Below are 27,444 nucleotides of genomic sequence, written 5' to 3' on the forward strand. Positions count from 1 at the left end.
CCCCGCGCCCCGAGCCTGGTCCGGGAGGAGCCCCGAGGCTGCGCGGGAACGCCCTCCCACTGCCGCTCACAGCCACCTCTCTGGCCTTGAGGCCCTCACCCCGCAGTGTCGACACAGGCCAGAGAGCTGCCACACGACGACAGCCCACTGACCTACTACAGGGAGAGAGTCCTGAACAGGTTCTCAGCACCACCTAACTGAAGGTAGTTATGTTTTATGTTTATAATTCATGTTAAATAAAAAAACTCAATGGCAACAGTTATTAAAGGTGGGGCCAGCGTTGTGGCGCTGTGGGTTAAAGCCCTGGCCTGCAGCATCGGCATCCCATATGGGTGCCGGTTCGAGTCCCAGCTGCTCCTCTCTGATCCAGCTCCCTGCTAATGCTCCCTCCCTCTCTCTCTCCGCCCCCCCCCATCTCTGCCTTTCAAATAAATAAATAAATCTTTTAAAAATATATTTTTAAAAAAGCAGCTACTAAGGGTAAGTAGCTGAAAACCTATCAGTGTGGTTGCCAGGAGAAATGGAAAAGCAGAACGGAGGGGACTGGCTAATAGACTCCGCACTCCTCAACCCGCAAACCCACGCACACTGCTACGTGGGCTCCATGCACAAACCTCTTCTTACTGTACGTGCGAACTGCTTAAAATTCGGAGAAAAGCTCAAGAAAACTTACATGTAAAACTCTGCCAGGTCTTTTCCAACCAGCTTAGCAGATCGAATCCTCCCGATGCTTGTGTACATCTCAATGGCAGCATGGGACAGGTCCTGCGCAGAGATGAAGGCTCAGTGACACATCTGGACTTGCAGTGCCAGACAGCCCTTCCGTGCACATCTGGACTTGCAGTGCCAGACAGCCCTTCCGTGCACATCTGGATCTGCAGTGCCAGACAGCCCTTCCGTGCACATCTGGATTTGCAGTGCCAGACAGCCCTTCCGTGCACATCTGGATTTGCAGTGCCAGACAGCCCTTCCGTGCACATCTGGACCTGCAGTGCCAGACAGCCCTTCCGTGCACCTACCCAAAGGCTGAAGCAGAAGGCTTTGCTGCTGCAACACCATATTTACTTTGCATCTATTTCTGAGTTACCTGAGGTTTTGTTTTTTCCTTCCTCTTACCGGAGGGGCAGAAAGAAAGAAACAGAGCTCCCACCCTCTGGTTCACTTCCCAACTGCCAGCACGGCTGGGCTGGCCAGGGCTGACGCTGGGAAATCAGCCCAGGTCTTTCCCACGGGTGGGGAGGGGCCAACTGCTCGAGCCATCACCTGCTCCAGTGGGGTCCTCAGTAGCAGGAAACGGAACTGGGGGCCACAGCTGGGCTCCAGCCCAAGCACTCTGACCGCAACAGCAGGCGTCTCAACGGAAGCCTTAACCTTTGCTGGAGCCGAACGCCCATCCTTAAAGTCTTAAAATCCAGCAGGGTAGCAATGCCAGAAACTGAACTGCTGTATTTTAACAAGAAAACCACTCACTATCCTCCCTTACAAACTGCTCCATCGATCCGAACAGAATCACAAGTCCGCAAAGACGCTTCAGGTGCTCTCGCCCCCTTGGCGTCCACTGATGAGCAGCAACGCTCCATGCTGCGTCCACACTCCGCAGGCGACACAGAAGCTGCGGCGTCCCAGCCCCCCCCCCCCCACCGGCCACGCTGGCTACTTACCAAGTAGTGCTTCTCAAACGCTTCCACCGAAGACAAGGCTTCTTTGAGCTTCTTGTAAGGACTCTGGGCGGCGTTGGCTTAAATGCAAGGAGACGAGAGGTCTGCGTCCCCTCGACACTCAGGCGGCCCCAGCAGCTCGCGTGCAGAGCACACACAGCCCGGCGAGCGGGGCGGCCGTCTGCTACCTCCTTCCCCACTGACGCGCTCCCCAGCGGCCTGCTCTTGTCTGTCTTTGAGAACAGGATTGTCACCAGTATACGTTACAAATACGCCAACGAATTACAGTGAATTACCCTGCTTCCAAGATGAGCTGAGACGGCCAAGGTCACACAGAGCGACACAAACATCACCATCCCTTACAGCGCCTTTGATTTAGAAGCGCTCCCAGTCCAGCGGGTATTCTTTCATTATACTTTGGCAAAGTGTTGCCAAATCCTGTTCCTCCCACGTTACTAACACAATTACTAACGCTCCTTAGAGGGCATTAACACCCAGGAGGGAGACTGGCCCAGGGCTCCCCTGTGACCAGCGGGGCGGGGGGATGTCAGCCGCGGCCCTCGCTCTGCAGTGTTCCCGTCTGCTTCTTGGATTCCACTGTGCTCCTAAGAGGTAACATCTCCCAAGCAGCAGCCAGTCAGGCACACACGAGCCTCACTGCACAAGCAGGACCCAGCAGTACCTGTCTCAGGCCGCTCGGCTCCCAGGCCTGCCAGGAGATCAACTGTTCGGTTGAGATCCTCGGAATTCGGGCCTCTTTCCGACACGAGTCCACACAGATAGCCCAAGGACTTCAGCTGCGAGAAAGCCCACAAGACAGCACCCTAACGCGCCAGCTCAGCCAGCAGCGAGCTGACGATCGGAAATGTGACGGCCCAGACCCCGCCAAGCTGGGGAGAAATTCAGCTATCCTACCTGATTCACGCGTGGGCGTGCACACACACGCATGGGGCTGTCAGCTCACACGTCTGCACGCGTGGGTGTGCACACACACACACAGGGCTGTCAGCTCACGCGTCTGCACGCGTGGGTGTGCACACACACACACAGGGCTGTCAGCTCACGCGTCTGCACGCGTGGGTGTGCACACACACGGGGCTGTCAGCTCACACGTCTGCACGCGTGGGTATGAACACACATGGGGCTGTCAGCTCACACGTCTGCACGCGTGGGTGTGCACACACACACACGGGGCTGTCAGCTCACACGTCTGCACGCGTGGGTGTGCAATACACTCACGGGGCTGTCAGCTCACACATCTGCACACGTGGGCGTGCACACACAGGGCTGTAAGCTCACACGTCTGCACGCGTGGGTGTGCACACACACGGGGCTGTCAGCTCACACACATCTTCACGCGTGGGTATGGACACACACGAGGCTGTCAGCTCACACATCTGCACACGTGGGTGTGCACACACACTCACAGGACTGTCAGCTCACGCGTCTGCACGCGTGGGTGTGCAATACACTCACGGGGCTGTCAGCTCACACATCTGCACACGTGGGTATGAACACACACGGGGCTGTCAGCTCACACGTCTGCACACACCCTAGTGCTCTATCTGCACCTCTGCGAGCCCCACCCTAGCCGCCCACCAGCCCCGCGGCCAGGAGCCACGGGGCCTCGCTACACAATGGCCCCGCGGCCAGGAGCCACATGGCCTCGCTACACGCTGGCCCCATGGCCAGGAGCCACACGTCCTCGCTATGCTCTGGCCCACACCTTCTGTGGCGCCCACCTTCCGTATTCCTGGTGCAGAACCACATCTTACACACGCGCACAGCATGCACTCACTCCCTGCTGAAGAAACACAGGCGGCAGGGAGCCACACCTGGACGTGCTCTGAGGTCACCAGGGCCGCCCACTGCCACAGCTGAGCCCCGCCCCCCCAGCACCTTCTCTGTGGCGTAGCTCCACAAGCCCACCGTGTGGGCAATGTTGGAGTCCATCTGCGCCCGATCGCAGCAGCCTTCTATCCTCTGCAGCACTTCCAGACAGCTCAGGAACACCCAGCAGTCCAGGGCGCCGGGTGGCACGGAGACCTGTGAGGGCACACGTGGGTGGGTGAGGGCAGCCGGGAGGGCACGGCCCTGCCAGCTCGGCCTGGACAGGGAGCCCTGCCTGCCTCTCGGGCCAGCTACCAGGAAGAGGCTCCGCACACTCAGGGACAGGAGGGGCGCCTGCACCCAGATGTGTCGTCGTCTGGCTTTCTGTGTGCCAGGACGAGGGACCCAGCCTCCCGAGAAACGGAGGCCCACGAGAGGCCGACTGCCCTCTCGTCCCCGGACATGCTAGCCAGCTCTGCGCCTGCTCACGGGGAGGGCAGAGACCTCGGACCGCTCACATCCAGCAGCAGAACCCGAGGACTCAGCAGGTCTCCTCGGGAGTGGGACTGTGCCTGCAGAGCAGAGCTCCTGTCACTCAGGCAGACACCATGTCCAGGTGTCAGGACAGTGACCGGGGGCAGCGGGCGGGGTGGACGTGCAGCAGTGTGAACAGACACCTGCAAGTTCATCACACTGCTGTCCTCTCTCCTGCTGGACGCGTGTGGGCTTTTCCATTTCACAACAGCACAACTGTGGATCATCAGATGTGACCACACAGCACCAGCATCCCACATGGGCACCGGTTCAAGTCCCAGCTGCTCCACTTCCGATCCAGCTCTCTACCACGGTCTGGGAAAGCAGTAGAAGATGGATGGCCCAGGCCAGCGCCACGGCTCAATAGGCTAATCCTCCGCCTGTGGCGCTGGCACACCGGGTTCTAGTCCCAGTCAGGGCGCCGGATTCTGTCCCGGTTGCCCCTCTTCCAGGCCAGCTCTCTGCTGTGGCCCAGGAGTGCAGTGGAGGATGGCCCAAGTCCTTGGGCCCTGCACCCGCATGGGAGACCAGGAGAAGCACCTGGCTCCTGGCTTCGGATCAGCGTGGTGCGCCGGCAGAAGAGCGCCGGCCGCAGCGGCCATTGGAGGGTGAACCAACGGCAAAGGAAGACCTTTCTCTCTGTCTCTCTCTCTCACTAGCCACTCTGCCTGTCAATAAATAAATAAATAAATAAAAATTTTAAAAAGAAAGACGAAGATGGCCCAAGTGCTTGGGCCCCTGCACCCACATGGGAGACCTGGAAGAAGCTCCTGGCTCCTGGCTTTGGATCAGCCCAGCTCCAGCCACTGCAGCATTTGGGGAGTGAACCAGCAGATGGAAGACCTCTCTCTTTCTCTCTCTCTTTCCCTCTGTCTGTAACTCTTTAAAAAAACAAAACAGAACAAAAAAAACCAAGAAGTGAAGCACCTGCATCCAGCGAGAAAGACCCAGGGACTGCCACTCCATGTCAGACCCCCCCCCCCTTTTTTGGAAGATTTATTTATTCAAAAGGTAGAGTTACAGAAAGGGGTCTTCCATCCACTGGTTCACTCCCCAAATGGCCACAACAGCTGGAGCTGAGCTGATCCAAAGCCAGGAGCTTCTTCCAGGTCTCCCACATGGGTGCAGGAGCCCAAACACTTGGGCCATCTTCCACTGCTTTCCCAGGCCATCAGCAGGGAGCAGCCAGGACATGAATAGGTGCCCATGTGGGATGCTGGTGCTGCAGGCGGGGCTTAGCCCACTAGGTGGCAGCACCAGCCTCAACTTCCCGATTTTTGAAAGATAAGCTACTCAAATCCTTTCTTAAAAAAAAAAAAAAAAAAAAAAAATCAGCACAAAAAAAAGTTACACTATCAGAAGCACTCATCACTCGCAAAACTTTCTCAGCAAACAGACCACGCATGAGGGTGGCCCTGAGAGGGAGCAGGACACAGCTGAGACCCTGGCCAGAGCGAACGGCTCCCAGGCAAGCAGCGTCCTCCTCAGTCACACGGGGCAGGCCCTCCTGGTGCCAAGACAGCTCCACCTGCACCAAGCCCATGCCGCCGTCTCAGAGTGGCGCTGCCCTGGACAGCTGTGGCCACAGAGAGACCCTCCTAGGGAAAGAACTCTCCCACAGAGCAGAACCGCAAAGACCCCACACCCCAAACCAGAGCTGTGGGAAGTGGCAGCAGAGCGCAATGGGCTGGATGTGCAGGCGCCAGTGCAGGCAGCGAAGCGTTCTGGAAGGAGCAAGTCTGAGCACCAGGACCGTAAAAGCAACAGCAGCACAGCCCTTCGAGAGGCACAAAGAGCAGACTCCAGGGGCAGCCAGGGCCCCCACGCTTCGACTTCAGCTTCCAACCCGCAGGACGCGCGGAGCACAGCCAGGTCCCAGGCAGGGCGCAGACGCAGGGTCCTAGGTTTCTAACTGAAACCTGCAGCCCCACGTCCTGCCGGCGCCCAGGCACTCGCTCTGGGGAGAACCCCTCGCTAGGCACAATGGCTCAGGGGTGATGGGCTCCGACTGCCTGCATCACCACACCCCATTCCCAACCAGTCTGCTGAAAGCAGAGGTGCACAGTGACTTGTGCGGCGCCGTTCACCTGCCACATGTCCTCAGCTCCCAACCAGCTCCAGACACAAACCCCAGACGACCAGGCTTCCCGCTGCTTTTCGGCCTTCACAGCTGGGGAGGGCCGGGGGAGGAGAGCCCCCTGCAGCCAGACTGCAGCAGCAGTCGCCCAAGCTTCAGAAACCTCAGTGGGACCACTTGACGTCAGGTAGTTAGGGGGATGCGGTTTCCACTGCGTGACTGTAAGCACACGTACGAGGTATGCAAGGCGTACAAACCCGAAACTCAGAGCCTAACTCTCACCAGTCCGACTACCACCCGGCCTAAGATCAGACATCCCACTACCCGACATGGACGCCCGTTCTGACCCTCGTCTCATCACACCACGCGTCCTGCACACACGGTGCCCGGCACTCCACGTCACGCCTGGAGGCCCCACACTTGCCAACTCCGCCGGCAGCTTGTTCGTGTGACTGCTGTGTGCGCATCCGTCTGCGATCCCGGCCCCTGCCCTCAGCGCTGGGTGGCTGCCGGCTCCGGCTCCTCCGATCCCGGCCCCTGCCCTCAGCGCTGGGTGGCTGCCGGCTCCGGCTCCTCCGATCCCAGCCCCTGCCCTCAGTGCTGGGTGGCTGCCGGCTCCGGCTCCTCCGATCCCGGCCCCTGCTCTCAGCGCTGGGTGGCTGCCGGCTCTGGCTCCTCCGATCCCGGCCCCTGCTCTCAGTGCTGGGTGGCTGCCGGCCCCTGCCCTCAGCGCTGGGTGGCTGCTGGCTCCGGCTCCTCCGATCCCGGCCCCTGCCCTCAGCGCTGGGTGGCTGCCGGCTCCGGCTCCTCCGATCCCGGCCCCTGCTCTCAGCGCTGGGTGGCTGCTGGCTCTGGCTCCTCCGATCCCGGCCCCTGCCCTCAGTGCTGGGTGGCTGCCGGCCCCTGCCCTCAGCGCTGGGTGGCTGCTGGCTCCGGCTCCTCCGATCCCGGCCCCTGCTCTCAGCGCTGGGTGGCTGCTGGCTCCGGCTCCTCCGATCCCGGCCCCTGCCCTCAGCGCTGGGTGGCTGCTGGCTCCGGCTCCTCCGATCCCAGCCCCTGCCCTCAGCGCTGGGTGGCTGCCGGCTCCGGCTCCTCCGATCCCGGCCCCTGCCCTCAGCGCTGGGTGGCTGCCGGCTCCGGCTCCTCCGATCCCGGCCCCTGCCCTCAGCGCTGGGTGGCTGCCGGCTCCGGCTCCTCCGATCCCGGCCCCTGCCCTCAGCGCTGGGTGGCTGCCGGCTCCGGCTCCTCCGATCCCGGCCCCTGCCCTCAGCGCTGGGTGGCTGCCGGCTCTGGCTCCTCCGATCCCGGCCCCTGCCCTCAGCGCTGGGTGGCTGCTGGCTCTGGCTCCTCCGATCCCGGCCCCTGCTCTCAGCGCTGGGTGGCTGCTGGCTCCGGCTCCTCCGATCCCGGCCCCTGCTCTCAGCGCTGGGTGGCTGCCGGCTCCGGCTCCTCCGATCCCGGCCCCTGCTCTCAACGCTGGCTGGCTGCCGGCTCCGGCTCCTCCGATCCCGGCCCCTGCTCTCAGTGCTGGGTGGCTGCCGGCTCCGGCTCCTCCCAGTGAGGCTGCTGGGCGCCCCGTGTACTCAGGAGGCCACAGGGCTTGCGCCTCGCGTGGGAAAGCCTGCAGTGGCCCACGCGAGGCAGGAGCAGCGCTGGTGGAGGCTCACAGCCCACAGGAACCGGCGGGGCCAGTCCACGGGATGTGACCACAAGCAAGGTGCCTGGTGACACGGTTGCACCACCTGGCTTGGTCCCCAGGGAACAGAGATAAGAAATAAATCCGCGTCAGATCCTCCGGTGGGTCATGTTCCCACGCTGGTTTTCCGGGTGGACTCCTCCTGGGCACACACCCGGGAATGCAGCCCCAGGGCACGGACAGGCACAGGACGAAGCTCCAGCGTCTCTGCGACTCCTGAAGCGCTCAAACGTCCACGTGCAGACCACACGAGGGCTCCGGAACTCACAGCCTGGTATTTTACCCATCTGCTGGCACTTGAGAATTAAAAAAAAAACCACAAACTGAGGAACGAGTGACGGCTCTGTGCCCTGATGTTAAATGTACCCATCTGAGCATCAGCCCCTCACCCCTGCGGGCAGAGACACGGGCTTCAGGGTCCCATGGGGTGTCGGAGCCCCTCGGAAAGCCCACCACCCCGGCACTCCACGTCACCCAACCAGGAGAGCCCAGCAGCAGGGCCTTCAGCTGCCATTCCTCTCTGGCGCTGGTGGCGGCCTCGCTGCCCACTGCCCATCCCAGTTTCCTTCGGGGGATAATGAGGCACACCCCTGTGTATCTTGTGGCCAGGGGGGCTGTGTATTTTGTGGAAAAAACTTCAAGCCCCAGTTCTCAATATCTGAGTCCACGGGGTGACTCTCACAGAGGCCCCTCTGTCCTGACCCGTGTGTGAGGAACAGCGGCAGCCCGCCGCGTCCCAGAGCCGGAACTGAAGGCGTTCTCACTCGAGACAGACGCTGAGAGAGCCCCGCCACGCCCACTGGAGGGAGAGTGGGTGGCCGCAGCCGGCCCTGGGCCCTCCACTCACGGACACTGGATGACAGCTCTCAGCAGACCCGCTGTGCTTAATCTTGAACTTCAGCTGTGAGGAGGCGAAAAGCAGGTTATTCTTTGTGTCTGACTTCTTCAGCTTGAGCTAACGCTGGTGAGACTCAGCCACGACAACTCGCTCACCTCTGTGCTGGCTGCTGCCCCACTGCATGGACACAGCGGGGCAAGGCCAACACTCCGAGGGAAGGGTCACTTAGGTTTCTGGCCAAGAGGGCTCCTGTGTGCTGCCGCACCTGCTGGTTGGGACCCACGTGCACGATTCCGGGCTCGCTGGGGCGGGGCTGCTGGCTCACTGGCAGCTTCTCTGGCTTGCTAGAAGTCTGACTTTCCAAGGTGCTGTGCGCCTCTCACGGTCGTCCAGGAAGGGGCTCCAGTCCTCCACCCTTCGGACGCCCGCTGGCCTGAGTCCTTTGTCGCGCGGTCTCAGCTGCACTTCAGCAGGCCCAGCGCACCGAGTGCCTCTTCCCAGGCCGGCCGGCCGCACTTTCTCACTCCCTCTCCACTGACCCTCCATGTCTTCCAAAAGGCTCAGGCATTTATTTGAGAGTCAGTCACAGAGAGAGGTCCTCCAGCTGCCGTTCACTCGCCAGATGGCCGCAAGAACCAGGTCTCCCATGTGGTGACAGGGACCCAGACAGTTGGGCCATCTTGCGCTGCTTTTCCCAGGCCAGCAACAGGAAGCAGGATCCGAAGTGGAACAGCTGGGACGCACACTGTGCCCACAGGCATGTCGGCGGCGCAGGCAGCAGCCTCCCCCGCTGCGCCGCAGCACAGGCCCTGTGGTTTGAGCTCCTTCCTGCTCTGGGTAGGAGCCCCGAGGACATCAGGAGGAAATGCTCCTCCACACGTGGCAAGCCTTCCACACTCAGGTCCACTCGGGTGAGGTTCTAAGTGTCACGGCCCCATGTGTCACTCTCTTCCTTCATCGCTAGTGCTTCTGTCCCGTTTGAGAATTATCTGCCAACACCAGGTCACCTCCAGAGCTCTCTGGATTTACCACTCATGTTTACATCCAAACCCTATCTGAGGGGCCAGCGCTGTGGAGTAGCGGGTAAAGCCTCTGCCTGCAGTGCCAGCGTCCTGTATGGGCGCCGGTTCAAGTCCCAGCTGCTCCACTTCCGATCCAGCTCTCTGCTATGGCCTGGGATAGCAGTAGAAGATGGCCCAAGTGCTTGGGCCCCTGCACCCGCGTGGGAGACCTGGAGGAAGCTCCTGGCTCCTGGCTCCAGATTGGTGCAACTCTGGCTGTTGCAGCCAATTGGGGAGTGAAGACTTTTCTTCTCTGTTTCTTCTCAGATGGAAGACCTTTCTCTCTCTCTCTCTCTCTCTCTCTCTCTCTCTCTCTCTCTCTCTCTCTCTGCCTCTCCTTCTTTCTCTGTGTAACTCTTCCAAATAAATAAATCTAAAAAAAAAAACAGAAACCCCTATCTGAATGCAATTGTTTTCACAGTGTGGGGTCCCAGATTCGTTGCTCCACAGGGACGTCCAGCAAAGCACACACCATTCATTCACGAGGCCCACGTCTCTTGAACTCACGGACGTAAAAGCCAGCCGGCTGCTTTAGGGCGGACCCTGTGTGCCCTGGTCATGGGGTGGGGCAGGAACACCTCTCCTTGCCACCACCCAGTTCTCTGCTTCCCCATCCCCGGCTTTCCAGGGCATGCCGGCTTCAACCTGCCAGTGCTTCCTCCTGGCTACAGAGCAAAACCAGGCCTCACAGCCCACACTGCCCACCGCAGGCCTCCCGAGGCTCGCCCACGCCCTGGTGCACCCCCGCAGGCCCGAAACAGTCACTTTCTCAACCGCAGTGACTCCTGCTTGTCCCCTCGCTCAGGGAGAGGCAAGCGCCTGGGGCAGGGAGGCTGGTTCTCTGCTAAAAACACAGCGCCCACTGCACGCCTGGCACAAAACGGACGCTCAGTGAGTATTTGCTGAATGAATGACTCTTACAATTGAGCTCACCCAAGACGTCCGACAACCTCCCCAGCACCCTGCAAGCCCTCTGTCAAGGTTTCACCAACCCCACCTGTAGTACTCAGAGCTGCCCTCCCTCCTTCCGCGGCCCCTGCCAACCACCGTGTGGACGGTGGTGCCGCGCAGGGGAGCGGGAGCCCACTGCCTCTGATCTGCGTGCCTCTCCCGCTGGCGGGCCGGCGCCCGCTTCCTGAAGGGCCCCGCCAGTCCCTGCCTATCTTGTCCCGGGAGCCATCCATTCTCACCCAGTCCCCCGCAGCAGCGCCCCGGCACAGATCCTGCCTCCAGGTCAGGTCCTCACAGCCCCCACGGAGCCCAGCCCGGTGTCTGGCAGGATGCAGGTCCTCGGAAAACAGCTGCTACACACCCTCAGCGACACCTCCACCAGGCCCACGCCGGCAGCCAGCTGTGACTACAAACCGCATCTCTCCTCCCCGGCTCAACCTGGGGGTGCCGACACAGCCTCTGCGACCAGCCATGTCGGTGTCCCACACACGGCTCCGGCCACATCACCCACAGGCTGGGAGCCTGTTCTGTCTGCTACACCACCACGGCCTACGCTGAGGAGAGAGAACAGCGCCGAAGTGCACACATTTTAAAGAACAAGTCACAGGTGTCACGGTGACGGTCTGGAAGGATCCCCCTACTGCTCCTCCCTACCAATCAGTGCCGCCTAAAACACTGGCACCGCACGCCTCTCCTTCTACATGCGGCACAGCAGGCACTGCCGGTGTCAGCTGAAACGGGAGACCCTTCCAGAAGGCAGACTGCCAGGGCTTACGCACAGTCCCCAACTGGGAAAGCCTGCTTGCACGCACTCACACACAGGTGGACGTACAAGGCACACACGGCTGTAACCGCACAGCTCTCGGATTTAAAGGTTCAATATGTGACTGAGGACATACCTGCTGTGGGCAAAGCCACAGACCAGACGGAGCCTCCCGCCATCAGAGAAGGCATGGCTGAGGGACAGGGTGTGGCACAGCAGCTGGGACTGGTCTTGGGTAGCCGACACCCCGCTGACAGTGCCTGGGTTCACGTTCCAGCCCCTTGCTAGTGCACACCATGGCAGGCAGCTGGGCTCAGCCACCTTTGTGGGAGGCCTGGACTGAGTTCCCAGCTGCTGGCTTTGGCCAGCCCAGCCCCAGCAACTGCAGGCGTCCGATTCGGGGCCTGAAACAGCGGATGGGCAGGCGTGCACTCACTCACTCTCTTCCTGTCTCTCCCTATCAAATCAACTAATTTGTTTTCTTTAAACACACGGATCAGTTGGAATACATGGGCTCTGCGTGGGCCCAGCCGTGAGAAGACCGCCTCTCTGCAGTCCACAGGTGACCAGCTCCCCAGCTGCCTCGGGGCTGCCTGGGCCACGGCTGCCACAGCCACGCGGAGAGCACAGCCGCAGTAGGGGTGTCTCACTTGTGAGAGCAGACTCGAGAGTGCACAAAGACTGAATAACTTCCAGTTTTCTGAATTTTAAATCTTCCCACAAAAATTTCAAAGGATTCTAAGAATAAATTTTCAGGTTAACTGCCAACTGGGAAGCTTTTTTAAGATACAGCCCCCTCCTAAGAAACACCCTAGAGCACGAGCCGCAGTCGGACACGTGGACCCCACACTGCCACGGGCGCCTGCGCTCTGTCCACGCCTTATCTCACTGAGCCTGACAACCACATCAGGGCCAGGCTTCTGTCACCACCTCTCGGACAAGGGAAACAAGGCTTCTAGGGGAGGCCAGAGGTCAGTGCTCTCAGCCCACAGGAGAGGCCTACCGGCGAGACTGGACGGCTAAGAGAGAAAACCGCACCTCAACAGATACACGGCAGCACAGCCCTGCAGCCACAGCACCCGGGCTGGGCACACGGGCCGGGGCCTCGGTGGGGTGTGCAGTGGGAGGAAGCCAGGACCGGGAAGGGGGTCCCTGGAGACTGAGAGTGGACAGTGGGGGGGCAGCTCCCCTGCATGCATTCTACTTTGGCCAATTCCTGCCAGGGAGATGGAGCAGACCTAGGCAAGCGCACAGAAGAGCAGTCCACAGAACCAGGCGCGGGGGGCTTCCACTCCAAAGAGGACCAGCATGGCAGGCCGAGTCCCCCCAGACGCAGAAGAGCTGGGGAAAGTCTCACACAGGCCAGGAGCACCTGAAGCACCTCAAATGCCCTGGTGGAGCCCCTCCAGGTGAGGCCTGGAGGGACCACGACCCCTGCCAAGGGACCCGCAAGCCCACGCCGTCTCGCACTCTCGCCTAACTGCACTTCCTTCCACAGGCCCAGAGCACAGCCAATGAGAGGAGGTGATGTGTCACTCTGCAGGGGGCGGGGGAACACCACGCGTGGGGGCAGCTCTGCCACGGCCACCTGCACCGTGTGCCTCGCCAGGATGACACGAGAACCGTGCTGGGACAGCTCTGGGCGGGCCACTGCCAGGGGTCTGTTTGTCACAGGCAGTGGGCACCTCGTTGCTCAGCTTCCGGAAGCCTGGAGGAGCCCAGAGGCACGGGGAAGGAGGCGGCCACACGAGGCCATGGCTCTGTGGAGTTGGGGTCCAGCTGGGCCCCACACATGAGGGACTGAGGCTGCACCAGCTCGCCCCAAACTCTGCCACAACACTTCCCCGTGACCCCCTGGGCTCTCTAACTTAACCACGTCTGAACTGCCTGGGCTCCGACACCCACTCAGCTTCTCACCCTCCGTAGGTGGGCTCTCCCGGCACCGCCGAGCGGACAACCGTGTCCCACTGGAGAAGGGTGACGGTGCCCTCCGCCCGGGCCACGCAGCTGAGCGACAGGCAGCCAGGAGCAGCTGCTTTGCAGGCTCTGGAGCTCCTGAGTTCATGACCAGCAGGATCAGCTCGGAAATGGGAGCTCCTCCTTCCACATTAACTGGAATCACTGTTCCGCACTGAGGTGGGAGCGCACTCCCATCTTTCCCGATGGTTCAGACGCGCACTGCGCCTGGTACTCAGCATTGCAGAGACCACAGACCCCAGGCACTGCGCACCAAACACGAGCCCTGCGGCAGCGGCACCAGCACGGCACCTTGTACCCGAGACTGCTTACAGAAGGCGCCCCAGGAGCTCCGGGGGTGTCACGGAAACCACCCTGCAAGGGCCTTGGACTCCAAGCGCAGCTGTGCCCCCGGCAAAGCCGCCCAGCCGCTTCCGGTTCTGACCCCTGGAACGGGGTGAGGCGTGCAGCAGCTGCTGGATGTCACACGCGTGTGCGCCAGCTGATGGAAGGGCCGCAACGCCCCTCCCCTGCTCAGCTGCTCTGAGTGCAGGCGGAGTCCCGGGTCCACGCGAGTGCATCTACACTCTCGAGCGAAAGCTTCCTTCACACCCCAACAGGCATGTGTGTGCTTATCGTGTGATCACGGGCACGCGTGTCACTCACGCTATCTACACACCACACGCAAAACCAGGCAACTGAACAGGCAGTCCCAGAACAGAACAAAGAGCTGTGCACAACACCGGCTGTGCGTCCACGAGGCAGGCACCTTCAAGGGGCAGAGCGGCTCCCACAACACCAGCCAGGTAACATTCAGGACCACGTCCAAGGTCAGCCCCGCACCAACGCAAACTCGCACTGCGGAGCGACCAAGCAAGGTGAAAAGTACTGTGCAGACGACACGGTGCAAGTAGAGACGTCCGGGAAAAGCAAGCTGTTCCCCGAGCCCCAGCAGCCCGGGGCCGGCCAGCAGCCAAGCGGGCAGTAGCACTCACCTCCAGCAGCTTCAGCTCCTGCACACAGCTGTGCAGCAGCGCCAGGGCGCGCTGGGCCACCTCCCACGGCCTCTGCAGGAAGAGGAGCAGGGTGCACTGGCGAGAGAAGAGGTAGCTGCGCAGGTCCAGCAGGGTGGCCTCCTGCCTCTGGAGCAGCTCCCGCTTCTCCATGTCTATGGGCTTGCGCAGGACCAGGCCGTTCCAGCTCTTCACCGGCTGGCAGAAGAAAGCCAGCCAGTTGGCGCCATCTAGACAGACACAAGGGTGAGAGGAGCCGCCTGCAGACGCCTGGCCTTGCCGAGGCCCAGGCCCAAGGTCAGGGCGCCCGCAGACCAAGGGCAGCTGAAGACCAGTACTGCAGGCGCGGCAGCTGTGGTGGTGCTGCCAGTGCGCCCACGCAGGTCGAGCCCGCCGGGTAACAAGGCGTGGGTCCTACACTCAGGTCAGGAAGCCAGCCAGACTGACAGGCCGAAGGGCAGGCACACCTGAGGCCAAGTGAAGGCAGCAGCCTTGGGCAGGAGCACAGCCGGGCGGGCCGTGGGCCGGGGCGCACGCAGCCTGTTCACCTGGCCACACGGGGTTGGTTTGTTTAAAATTCTCTCGGTCTCCAGAGCTGGCCTTCCTTCTTTCCCAAAGTCAGGCAGGCCAGGCCCGAGGGAAGCTCCTGGGGACAGCACAGGAGGACAGCGCAGTGGCAAGCAGAGGGCTGTCCTGCTCCTAAGGGGCAGCAAAGGCTTGCCGCGCCAGACCAGCCATCCTACAGCTCCAGTCTGGGAGAGATCACAGAAGCCGAGAGCAGCTCCTCAGGCCTATGAGCCGAAGGCAGAGCCCTGGCCTCTCCCTCCAAGGCTGGCCTCCCGGGCGTGTGGCTCTCTCAGCATCTGAGGTACCACGCAGCCAACCACACCCTCCACCGCTCTCACCTCCTGCTCGGAGCTCCCAGAGCACACAGCGGGTGAGGGCCCATCCACCCTCCACGTCCCCAGCCCCCAGCTTTCCAGTGGGTCCTTCCCACGCCGCACTGCGGCCTCAGTGCCAGGCCACCTCCTCAGAAAGGCCGCCCCTGCCCTGGCAAACCTGGGGGGCACCACATCACTGCGGCCCCTGCACGCACGCCCCCTTGGCAGCCTGCACGCACGCCCCCTCTGCCCCCTTGGCCCCCTTGGCCCCCTCGGCCCCCTCGGCAGCCTGCGCGCAGGCTCTGCACATGCCATCTGGTGCCTGGTTTCCCCTTCGCAGGTGCTCCAGGAAGGAAGGCATTTTTGTCTTGTTGCTCACTGCACAGAGAACAGCGGCTGGCACATGATGGACCCACAGTGAGTGTCAGCAGTGAACAAAACCACCATTCAGCTGCAAACACAGCCCAGGCTTACTCTGGGATTCTAAGCTGTCCCACATTCATTTTAAAATCATCAGGAAAAAAAAATTAGGTGAAACAAAAGAAATACAGTGTTCGGGGCTGGCGCTGTGGCTTAGTGGTAAAGCCAGCACCTGCAGTGCCACATCCCACATGGGCGCCAGTTCAAGTCCAGCTCCTTGCTATGGCCTGGGAAAGTAGTAGGAGATGGCCCAAGTCCTTGGGCACCTGCACCCATGTGGGAGACCCGGAAGAAACTCCTGGCTACTGGCTTTGGATCGGCGCAGCTCCGGCCATTGTGGCCATCTGGGGAGTGAACCAGTGGATGGAAGACCTCCCTCTCTCTCTCTCTCTCTCTCTCTCTCTCTCTGCCTCTCCTTCTCTCTCTGTGTAACTCTTTCAGATAGATAGATAGATAGGAAGGAAAGAAGAAAGGAGGGAGGGAAGAAAAAGAAAGAGAGAGAGAGAGAGAGAAAGCCGTTGCCGTGGCTCACTAGGCTAATCCTCCACCGATGGCGCCGGCACACCAGGTTCTAGTCCCGGTCGGGGCGCCAGTTCTGTCCCGGTTGCTCCTCTTCCAGGCCAGCTCTCTGCTGTGGCCCGGGAAGGCAGTGGAGGATGGCCCAAGTGCTTGGGCCCTGCACCAGCATGGGAGACCAGGAGAAAACACCTGGCTCCTGGCTTCAGATCAGCACAGCACGCCGGCCACAGCAGCCAATTGGGGGTGAACCAACAGAAGGAAGACCTTTCTCTCTGTCTCTCTTTCTCACTGCTTAATTCTGCCTGTCAAAAAAAAAAAAAAAAAAAAAAAGAAAAGAAAAGAAAAAAAGACAGAAAGAAAAAGACAGACAGACAGAGTTTTCGGCCAGTGTTGCGGCATAGCAGGGTAACCCATCACCTGCAACACCAGCATCCCATATGGGTACTGGTTTGTGTCCCGGTTGCTCCTCTTTTTTTTTTTTTTTTTTTTGACAGGCAGAGTGGACAGTGAGAGTGAGAGAGAGAGAGAGAGAGAGAAAGAGAGAGAGAAAGGTCTTCCTTTACCGTTGGTTTACCCTCCAATGGCCGCCACGGCCGGCGCGTTGCGGCCGGCGCACCCACTGATCTGAAGCCAGGAGCCAGGTGCTTCTCCTGGTCTCCCATGCGGGTGCAGGGCCCAAGCACTTGGGCCATCCTCCACTGCACTCCCGGGCCACAGCAGAGAGCTGGCCTGGAAGAAGGGCAACCGGGACAGAATCCGGCGCCCCGACCGGGACTAGAACCCGGTGTGCCGGCGCCGCAGGTGGAGGAATAGCCTATTGAGCCACAGCACCGGCCTGCTCCACTTCTGATCCAGCTCCCTGCTAATGCACCTTGGAAAGCAGAAGACGATCCAAGCACTTGGACTCTTGCCACCCACGTGGGAGAACCAGAGTTCTAGGCTCCTGGCTTCGTCCTGTCCAGCCCTGACCATGTATGGCCACCTGAGGGGTGGGCCAGCCGACGGAAGATCTCTGTCTCTCCCTCCCTTTCTCTTTCTGCAACCCTTGCAAATAAAGCTTCTAAAAATAAAACAGAAATGTAATATTTAAAAGATATACATATATTATGGATAAAATTACACATAAAAACAGAGTTTTGCCTTTTCTAACCGCTCTCTAAGTCACAGGTGAACACGTGGCTTTGGTCACACGTTGATGTCTACTGAAAGCCGAGTGCAGCAAGGTGCTGGATCCGCTGCCACAGAACCTGCTCTGGGGCGGGCGCCAGCTCACTGTGGTTCTCACTCCCAGGCCCAACCTCCTAGAGGCCCCCTCAAACTGACAAGGGGTGTTGAAGAGGGGCCCAAAAAAGACGCCCAAGCTCCCAGCTCCTGGCTTCAGCTCAGCCCAGCCCTGGCTGTGGCAGCCGTCTGGGGAGTGAACCAGGGATCAAAGGTCTCTTTCTCCCTCTGGTCCTATCTCCCTCTCACTTTTGCCTTTCAAAAAAAATAATAAAATAAATATTGAAAAATAAACACAGGGGCCAGCGCTGTGGTATAGAAGGTTAAGCCTCCGCCTGCAGTGCCAGCATCCCGTTGAGCACCGGTTCGAGTCCCGGCTGCTCCACTTCGGATCCAGCTCCCTGTTAATGTGCCTGAGAAAACTGTGGAAGATGGCCCAAGTGCCTGGGCCCCTGCACCCACGTGGGAGACCTGGAAGAAGCTCCTGGTTTTGTCCCAGACCTGGCCACTGCAGCCATCTGGGGAGTGAACCAGCAGATGGAGACCTCTCTGTCTCTCCTTTTCTCTATATGTAACTACGCCTTTCAAACACATAACACCCAAGTTTTTAAAAAGAAATCAATAAATACACACAGAGCCTTGCCTGATGGCCTGATGCGGAGGGGCGGACGCCAGTGCAGGGAGCCCTGCGGACACCGCGCCTCCGCCAGAGTCGCCGTGGGGAGTCGGGAGGCCAGGCCTCAGCCGCCCCGTGTGTGCTTTACTGTGCTGCTACGCCAGTTTTTTGTTTTTGTTTTTTAAGATTTATTTACTTATTTGAAAGGCTGAGTTAGAGGCAGAGAAAGAGAAAGAGAGGGGTCTTCCATCTGCTGGTTCACTCCCCACATGGCCTCAACGGCTGGAGCTGGGCCAGTTGGAAGCCAGGAGCCAGGAGTTTCATCTGGGTCTCCCACGTGGGCACAGGGCCCAGGCACTTGGGCATCTTCCACTGCTTTCCTAGGCCACAGCAGAGAGCTGGGTCGGAAGTGGCAGCCGGGACTTGAGCAGCGGCTTTACCCGCTGGGCCACAGCCCGGGGCCCAGGGACAAGCTCCTCTCACCTCATCGCCTGTGGGCACTGTAACACGTCCTACACGGTCTGCACGGAAGCAGCGGGGGCTCCTCACCCACAGCCCCGGGGCGCCTCGAGACCACGTAAGCGGCAAAACCGCGGAGCACAGCCTGCAGCCGAAACCCCTCTACTCACCCCCGGCACCGAAGTTGACGACGTACTGGGAGAACAGGGCATCCAGCTCATCGTACTGCACCAGCGCGTCCTCAAACTGCTGCAGCATCTCAAACACAAAGGCCAGCTCCTCCTGCGCACCAAGACAGGAACACAGAAGTGAGCTCGCTGGGACCAGGGGACAGCACGCGGCACTGCCGGAGGCCGTGTGAACGCTGGCCCAGCAGCAGCACTGGCCTCGCCTGGGCGTTGCGGCCAGGTGCCCCCTGCATTCCTCCCCCACCCCTCGCTGCAGCCCCTCAGTCCGCTCACGGCCCCTGCGCACCGAGGCTGTTGCCGGGAGCCCCACCTCAGCCCAGGCCCCCAGGACTTGTCTTTCTACATGCACAGTCCCTGCAGCGCCCCTGGGCTGTGCAGACAGCCTGAGGCTCCAGCTTCACACGCCATGGTCCTCTCCAGGTCACGCGGACCCCTCCACACTGCACCCCGCCCCTCCCACCACTCAGGCCCCTCCACACTGCACCCCGCCCCTCCCACCAAGCGGACCCCTCCACACTGCACCCCGCCCCTCCCACCACGCGGACCCCTCCACACTGCACCCCGCCCCTCCCACCACGCGGGCCCCTCCACACTGCACCCCGCCCCTCCCACCACGCGGGCCCCTCCACACTGCACCCCGCCCCTCCCACCACGCGGGCCCCTCCACACTGCACCCCGCCCCTCCCACCACGCGGGCCCCTCCACACTGCACCCCGCCCCTCCCACCACGCGGGCCCCTCCACACTGCACCCCGCCCCTCCCACCACGCGGGCCCCTCCACACTGCACCCCGCCCCTCCCACCACGCGGGCCCCTCCACACTGCACCCCGCCCCTCCCACCACGCGGACCCCTCCACACTGCACCCCGCCCCTCCCACCACGCGGGCCCCTCCACACTGCACCCCGCCCCTCCCACCACGCGGGCCCCTCCACACTGCACCCCGCCCCTCCCACCACGCGGGCCCCTCCACACTGCACCCCGCCCCTCCCACCACTCGGGCCCCTCCACACTGCACCCCGCCCCTCCCACCACGCGGGCCCCTCCACACTGCACCCCGCCCCTCCCACCACTCGGGCCCCTCCACACTACAGCCCACCCCTCCCACCACTCGGGCCCCTCCAGACTGCACCCCGCCCCTCCCACCACGCGGACCCCTCCACACTGCACCCCGCCCCTCCCACCACGCGGGCCCCTCCACACTGCACCCCGCCCCTCCCACCAGCCGAGCCCCCAAGGGACCCCCAGCCCTTCCTAGTGCTGACTTCTGAGTTTACTCAGCTCCCGGACCTTGGCACTGACGCTTCCCCTCCCTGCAGAGGGAAAGAGGAGCCGCCCACGAAGCCCGCTGGTCTACTGCCTCCGGCCCTCCCTTCCACAGCCCTTCAGAGCAGCTCCCTGCCCGTCCTCACCCCACACCCGAGACCACCGTGCTTCGGGGCCCTGGCATTCCGCAAGCTCATTCCTGGGTTGCTGTAGACTCCTGATCTCGCCCAGAACCCACACGGCTGTGTGGCCCACACAGGGGCCCCACATTGACTGCCTGAGGACGTGGAAGGACACAGGCGTGGGTGACCGTCCCTTTTCTGTTCCCACTCCCACACATCCAACACGGACAACCAGGAGGACGCCGTGTGGGAGCCTGCATGCTGACCTCCGCGGGTGCTGCTCTGGCTAACGAGAGGCCCCGAGAGGCCTGTCACACCCACAGGCCAGCTCCCGGCTGCCGCTGGGGGAGGTGGAGCCCAGCTTGCCCACCTGCGTCACGGAGCCTGGGTGAGGACTGCGGCACCTTCTCCCGCCAGCCCCTGCCTGAGCACAGGGCCCTGTCCTGGAGGGGGTTCAGGAGGCACTGCTCAGTTACCTTGGACTTGTCTTTCTCTTTGTGAAGCATTTTCAAGGCTCAGCACTCCCATAGCTCATTTCTCCTTTAATTGTAATCAAATACACTTCAGATTGACCACCTTCACCATTTCCTAGTGTGCAGCTCAGTGGTGTTAATTACGCTGCTGGATAACCAACTCCAGAACTTCCCATCTTCCCAAACTGGAGCTGTCAACACTCCCAAGCCCCCACTGCCTCCGCGCCTGGCATGCGCTGGGCGCCTTGGCCCCTGCCACCTCGCAGTGCCGTCCTGTGTCACTGGCCTGCTTCACCCGGCACAGCCTCCTCCACACCCACCGCTGCCGCAGCCTGTGCCAGGAGCTCCTTCCCTGCTCAGCTTCAATTCCGAACCAACTTCAGACTTGCAGAAACGCTGCAAAAAATGTAATTCCATGGCCGGCACCGCGGCTCACTAGGCTAATCCTCCACCTGCGGCGCCGGCACCCCGGGTTCTAGTCCCGGTCGGGGTGCCAGTTCTGTCCTGGTTGCCCCTCTTCCAGTCCAGCTCTCTGCTGTGGCCCGGGAGTGCTGTGGAGGATGGCCCAAGTGCTTGGGCCCTGCACCCCATGGGAGACCAGGAGGAGGTACCTGGCTCTTGGTTTCGGATTGGTGCAGCGCGCTGGCCGTAGCGGCCATTTGGGGCGTGAACCAACAGAAGGAAGAACTTTCTCTCTGTCTCTCTCTCTCATTGTCTCTCTCTGTCAAAAAAAAAAAAAAATGTAGATCCCACATCACCCTTGCCTCAGCGTCCTCCAACATCCACGTCTTCTCTAACCACAGCAGAATGACCAAATGAACATGGGCACAATGCTGGTAAGCAGCGCTCCCCCTGGAGGCGCTGTCCTGCTCCAGGGGCCTGGCCAGAGCCCACGTCGGCCCACAGCACCGGCCCCTCGCCTGCCACCGCTCCCTACCGTCTCCGTCTTTCTTCCTTGGAGCAGAGCCGGAAGTTTCTGTCTGACAGCCCTCAGCTTAGCCTCACTTGATCCAGGAGATGAACGTGCCTTCTGCAGAGAGAAGCTGGCGTGGCTAGGCTGTGCCTCTCGCCCAGAGATGTGTCTCACATGGAGGTGCTGGAGAGCGCCCTGGGCACCCCGGGGAAGCACTGCGGCAGCCTCTGTGCTGAGCCTGGGCAGGGTCGGCTGAGGGGCTGGTAGGCCCCAAGACCACCTCCCCTCAGGCCTCACCCACCTCCCACGGCGCCGGCTCAGCAGGTGCCTGTCCTTCTCCACTATTAACTGCGACTCTTGTGTGGAAGATAGAAACCTCCCCTCCGTGCGCTCAGGCTAACCAACCACGCGTGTCAATCCAGACACACGGGTACTCATCATTCCTGGGCTTAAAATCCAGCTCTGCCGTGACCTACTGTCTCTGAAACTCCCCATGGGCCCTCAGGCTCCCCCTGGCGGTGCTGCGCTCCCCGGCGGCTCCAGCTCTCCGCGTGAAGCTCCTCACTGGCTGGCCCACCCGCACCCCACAGCCCCGCCCTGTGTCTCCCACCCAAGCCCTGTAATCCACCTCTCCTGTAATTCTCTCTCTCTCTCATCGGAGAATGGAGGCCAGGCACCAAGACCTGGGCACCAGGTTTGCTTCTTGCCCCAAGGACACAGCAAGGAAACACTGGTGCGTGCACGTGTACTAACACATACTAACACGTACTAACACGTATTCACCCCACACACAGCTCCATTCCCGTCTACTCCTGGCGGCCAGAGGCCTCAGGGTGGGCATCTGACACAGCGGTCAGACGCTGCAGAGGGCCTGGTCCGAGGCCCAGCTGCTCTGCTTCTGTGCCAGCCTCCTGCTGGGGTGCACCCTGGGAGGCAGCACTGAAGGTCTCAGCCACACCTGTGAGACCCACAGAGTTCAGGCTCCTGGCTTCAGCCTGGCCCAGCCCTGGCTGCTGCTGGCATCTGGGGAGTGAACCAGCAGATGGGAGATTTCTCTGCCTTCATGTCTTTTACATAAAATAAAAAGGAAAGAAATTTTTTAAGAAAAAAAAATCACGTCACGCATGGGTCCACAGGACGCAGCAGGAAGGGCGGGCCATTGGTCACACAGGGCTTAGAAGCAGGGTCCAGACCCCAGCAGACCACCCTCCCAAACCCTGCAGAAGTGAGCCTCAAATAAGAAATCAAAATCAAAATCGAAAGTCCTAATAGAGCACGTCTCTCATTTATTCAAACGGCGTGACTTCCTTATTAGCAACTGAGCCACAACCGATGCCTCGAGGTGACATCAGGCTTTTTCACTCGGAACACTCGGCAAGCAAGGCAACGCCCCCCCACTCTCTGGAGGGCAGGAAGGCTCCTGCCCCCAGAACTCGCCACATCCCTCGGTCACCTAGGACTTCTCTTAAATGGGAAAAAGAGCTGATTACAAACACAATCTAAAATCCTACACAGCTCTGTAAACTGCAGTTCAGAAATGGCTTCATCCAGGCTTACGCTGGACCCCAGGTCCTACAGCCAACGTGCCCGGGAGATGCTCCCAGGAGGCCCTCGGTCAGCTCAGCGCCTGGCAGGTGGAACCTCACACGGCTGGAGCCTCTGCCTAGGTCACTGTGGACACCCCAGGGGTTCTCTGAGGCCCAGGCTGGCGTTGGGCTCTGCGGCAGCCGGGAGCTGTGTGAGCGGGGATGTCCCTGCCTCTGACCCTCTGAAACCTCTGCTCTGGCTACTCCTTCCTGTGTCGTTAGGAACTAAGCCCGGAAGAAACACTGAGCGCGCGAGCTCCCTTGTTGAGAGAGGAGGAGGAAGGGGCGGCGGCCAGCAGGAAGCCGTCTGGCTCTGCCGTCGGCCAAGTACCTGAACCATGAAATATTCACAAAAGCTCCAGCCAGGCTCGGTCCTCTTCTCCCGCAAGGTCCTCATGTCGTCCTCGAACTTGCCTAGGTTTTTGGTAAAAGACAGCAGCAGCAGCGTCCTGAGCTTGGTCAGGAAGGCATTCCAGGATTCCTGAGTTCGGGAAGAGTCCTTCAGGGGGTCGGAGAGCACCACGCACCTGTGAAGACAGGAGGGGACGCCTGGAGAGAGGGCCCGCCCGCCACGGCCGGCTCCAGCCAGCCAGCCAGCCAGCCAGCTCAGGGTCGCGGGAGCGCAGGCGGGTCTGCTGCAGGCCCCACACGGGGAGGGCCCAGGGCTCTCACCGGCCTGGCCTTCGGAGCCCTCGCTCTCCCATCCGCAGGGCAGGGTTCAGCCCGGCTGCCGCTGGGTGCTCCCACGCTCCCCCGGCCCAGCCAGCAGACACAGGGCAGTGACCAAAGGCTTGGCACCCAGCTACAGGCAGAGGACTGACACAGCTCAGCACAAGGAGACCGCAGCGGGTGTACAAAAGGCCAAGTCAGTTACAAGACTGCTTGCAGCGCCTGTGGAAAAGGCCACCCACTCGTCTAACGGGTTGGAAATGGTCTCCCTGGCCTGGTAACTGTAATTTAGAAAGACAGTGAATAAACTCGAGCACAGGAATTATCTGAAAACACGGGTGCCATGTTCTCCTAGGCAAACATTTAACCTGAGGTGTCACCATCTGTGCCCGGGATAGCCCGGGGGGCCGGCGACAGCCACACACCCACACACATCTGCAGACAGGGCAAAGCCCCAGCACAGGCACAATCGGAGCCAAGAGGAAACCCAGAACCGGGCAGCTGGCTCTAATTCTGGCCCACCCATCCCACTGGCTACCGCTTCCGCCCAAGGAACCCGAGGGCCACGGCCAGTGCGCTCCCAAAGCTGGGAGGTCCAGAGCTATACACATCTGCCACTCGCTGTGGGCGCTGCTGGGGCCAGGGCTCTCAGGACGACTGCCACACTGGGCTCTCCCACACACCCGCGGGGTGGCTGGGCGTGGAACACACATACACTCACTACACTCTACCCTCTACTACGCCCTCCACCTTACACCACTGATAGGTGGCCATCATCTTCTCGTTGTAATAAAACTTACTATGCTTGAGAAACTCACACCAAGGTGAGAGCGCGAGTGAGCCCAGAACAGCCACTGAGCGCGCGGGGTGGGGGGGCCACACACCCGCCCACACAGCGGCTCACAGGGAGCCGCTGGCTGGAGGCTCAGCCAGGCCCTGGGTCTGCTACTGGCACAATCGAAAGTCAGTACTCACACCAAGGCGAAAGCGCGAGTGAGCCCAGAACAGCCACTGAGCGCGCGGGGTGGGGGGGCCACACACCCGCCCACACAGCGGCTCACAGGGAGCCCCTGGCTGGAGGCTCAGCCAGGCCCTGGGTCTGCTACTGGCACAAACCATCGACAGTCAGTACTCAGATGACCAAAAACATGAAAAAAATGCACACAACTTTTGGCCAACCAATTTTCCTTAAGAAATTTATATACAGGAAATAATCAAGGATATTCAATAGCACTTGATGTTCGTAATATTGTTATTTGTAATAATAACCTATACTCCAGCAGAGACTGTATAAACAACTCACAGGGCTGGCGCCACGGCACAGGAGGTCCGGCTGCTACTTGCGACACCCACATCCCTTACAGAGGACCAACTTAAGTCCCAGCTACTCTGTCCAATCCAGGTTCCTATGCTGGGAAGGCAGCGCGAGATGGCCAAGTACCTGGGCCACTACCACCCACGTAGGAGACCAGGATGGAGCTCCTGGCTCCTGGCTTCACCCACGTAGGAGACCAGGATGGCGCTCCTGGCTCCTGGCTTCAGCCTGGCTCAGCTGTGGCTGCTGCAGTCATTTGGGGCATGAACCCGCAGATGGAGATCTCTGTCTCTCCCTCATTCTCTGTTGCTCTGCCTTTCAAATAAATAAACAAATAAAAATCTCTTAAAAATACCTATGCTACATCAACACTATGGAATATTATATACTCACAATAATAGTACAGAAATACAATTACTGTTCTTGGAAAATTTTTAGAACATTTTCATGGAAAAAACAAGTATGAAGCATGCACAGTATTATACCACTTTAAATACACATGTGGGTATGTATGCACGGTAAGAAAAAAGCCCAGGACACAAACCAAAACACTGAGAGTTACTACCCATTTTCTTTTTGCTCATTCCTTTTTCATAACAATTCTATAATGATTATGTAATTAATCAAACATTAAACCCAAGTACAGGCCAGCGCTGTGGCGTAGCAGGTAAAGCTGCCACCTGCAGTGCTGGCATCCCATATGGGCACCCATTTGAGACCTGGCTGCTCCACTTCCGATCCAGCTCTCTGCTGTGGCCTGGGAAAGCAGCAGCAGATGACCCAAGTGCTTGGGCCCCTGCACCTGCGTGGGAGACCAGGAAGAAGCACCTGACTCCTGGCTTCAGATCAGCCCAGCTCCAGCCGTTGCAGCCACTTGAGGATGGAAGACCACTCTCTACGTTTCTCTCTTTCTCTGTCTGCAGTTCTACCTCTCAAATAAATAAGTAATCTTGGGGCTGACGCTGTGGTGCAGTAGGTTAAGGCCCTAGCCTTAAGTGCCGGCATCCCATATGGGCACCAGTTCGAGACCTGGCTGCTCCACTTCCGATCCAGCTCTCTGCTGTGGCCTGAGAAAGCAGTGGAAGATGGCCCAAGCCCTTGGGCCCCTGCACCCGCATGGGAGACCTGGAAGAAGCCCCTGGCTTTGGATCAGTGCAGCTCCAGCCATTGGAGCCAACTGGGGACTGAACCAGCAGATAGAAGACTTTTCTCCCTCTCTCTGACTCTCCTTCTCTCTGTGTGTAATTCTTTCAAATAAATAAATAAATCTTAAAGAAAAGAAAACACAAGTACAAAGTAAGCCACATCAGGGCTACATGTTCCAAACTACTCAAAGGGCAGAAATTATACTGTGTAATAAAGAAACTGTCAATACACTCTACTAATTTAAAAATTAAGAGAAACAGGCCCAACTATTTATGTTCAAAAAAAGAGATCTGATAAAAGGTGGCTTTGCAAATTAACAAAAGGCAATATGGTAGAAAGCACCTTTAACCTACTGAAGAGTAAATGTTAAGAAGTTCAGTAAGTTAAATTTTATGTATTAAAAAGGCGTTAAGAAGCAGTTAAGTAGGCTAAGGGGAAACATGCTTTTTAACATAGAGCTAAAAATCATCAACAGGCACTTTAAAAAATCATTATACAACGTGAACAGTTCAGAAATGCCGAGTGATACACCCCATTACCGCCAGCTGCTGTTCTCAACAGAACCCTGAACACGAGGCATGGGCCCGCACTCTCACCCGGCCCGCCCAAGCCTCGGGGCACTGGGCACCTGCACTCCCCCACCCCACCCCTCTCACCTGCCTGACCACAGCGGGGAAAGGACCCTGGCCCAGGCAGCGCCTTGTGAAAATGCTGACTCATTTAGGAATAACGCACTTCAGGAAAGCTTCCCCAAGTCCAGAGTGCGTGAACTCTGAGCTGAGCTGTAAGTGCACGTGTTGACATCACCCGTGCCCCACATGCCGTGGAACTCGACAAAGATGCCACTGAGGAGCTGAGGAGTGGCGAGCGTGAGGCTGGCGCAGCAAAGGGCCACGTGAGCAGCGCGAGGCCACGTGGCTGGCACTCAGCTGCCTCTCCTGCTCCCTCCTCCTGGGTTCCTGCATTTCTCGTCCACCCCCAGGGCACTTCCTTCAGCCCACGCAGCCCTGGAGCTGCCCACCAGGGCCACTGCCAAGTGGGAACCCCGGGATGACAGGTCCGGGATCAGCACTGCTCCCAGGGCAGCGGTCACACAAGAGTAGGTGCGTGGGCTGCCCAGCGTGGGGCCGCGGCCCTGAGGAGGGAGGAAGCAGCAGGGCAGGCGAGGGGAAGCAGCGCACGCTTCTCAACGCTTCCGGAGGGTGAAGCCAGCCTTCTGTAGCCCACGCTGCTCTGCAGGGCACTCAACAAGTGTTCAGGTAACAGAGGCCAGCG

The 27,444-nt window shown here is 60.0% G+C and overlaps 1 protein-coding gene across 2 annotated transcripts in view; it reads right to left on the bottom strand.

The window, feature by feature from the left end:
• The window catches only part of TRAPPC10 (trafficking protein particle complex subunit 10), an 80,348-nt gene that overhangs the window by 20,278 nt on the left and 32,626 nt on the right, over nucleotides 1–27,444 (bottom strand). For both annotated transcript variants that reach the window (XM_062204524.1, XM_062204525.1), the window contains exons 5-11: nucleotides 23,371–23,566; nucleotides 18,664–18,775; nucleotides 14,360–14,607; nucleotides 3,558–3,704; nucleotides 2,341–2,455; nucleotides 1,662–1,738; nucleotides 674–765 (exon numbers count right to left, since the gene is read on the bottom strand). In XM_062204524.1, coding sequence (XP_062060508.1) covers nucleotides 674–765; nucleotides 1,662–1,738; nucleotides 2,341–2,455; nucleotides 3,558–3,704; nucleotides 14,360–14,607; nucleotides 18,664–18,775; nucleotides 23,371–23,566 — 987 coding nt within the window. The remainder of the gene's footprint in view (nucleotides 1–673; nucleotides 766–1,661; nucleotides 1,739–2,340; nucleotides 2,456–3,557; nucleotides 3,705–14,359; nucleotides 14,608–18,663; nucleotides 18,776–23,370; nucleotides 23,567–27,444) is intronic.

The sequence above is a fragment of the Lepus europaeus genome, chromosome 2 (assembly GCF_033115175.1).
Source record: "Lepus europaeus isolate LE1 chromosome 2, mLepTim1.pri, whole genome shotgun sequence".
NCBI lineage: Eukaryota > Metazoa > Chordata > Mammalia > Lagomorpha > Leporidae > Lepus > Lepus europaeus.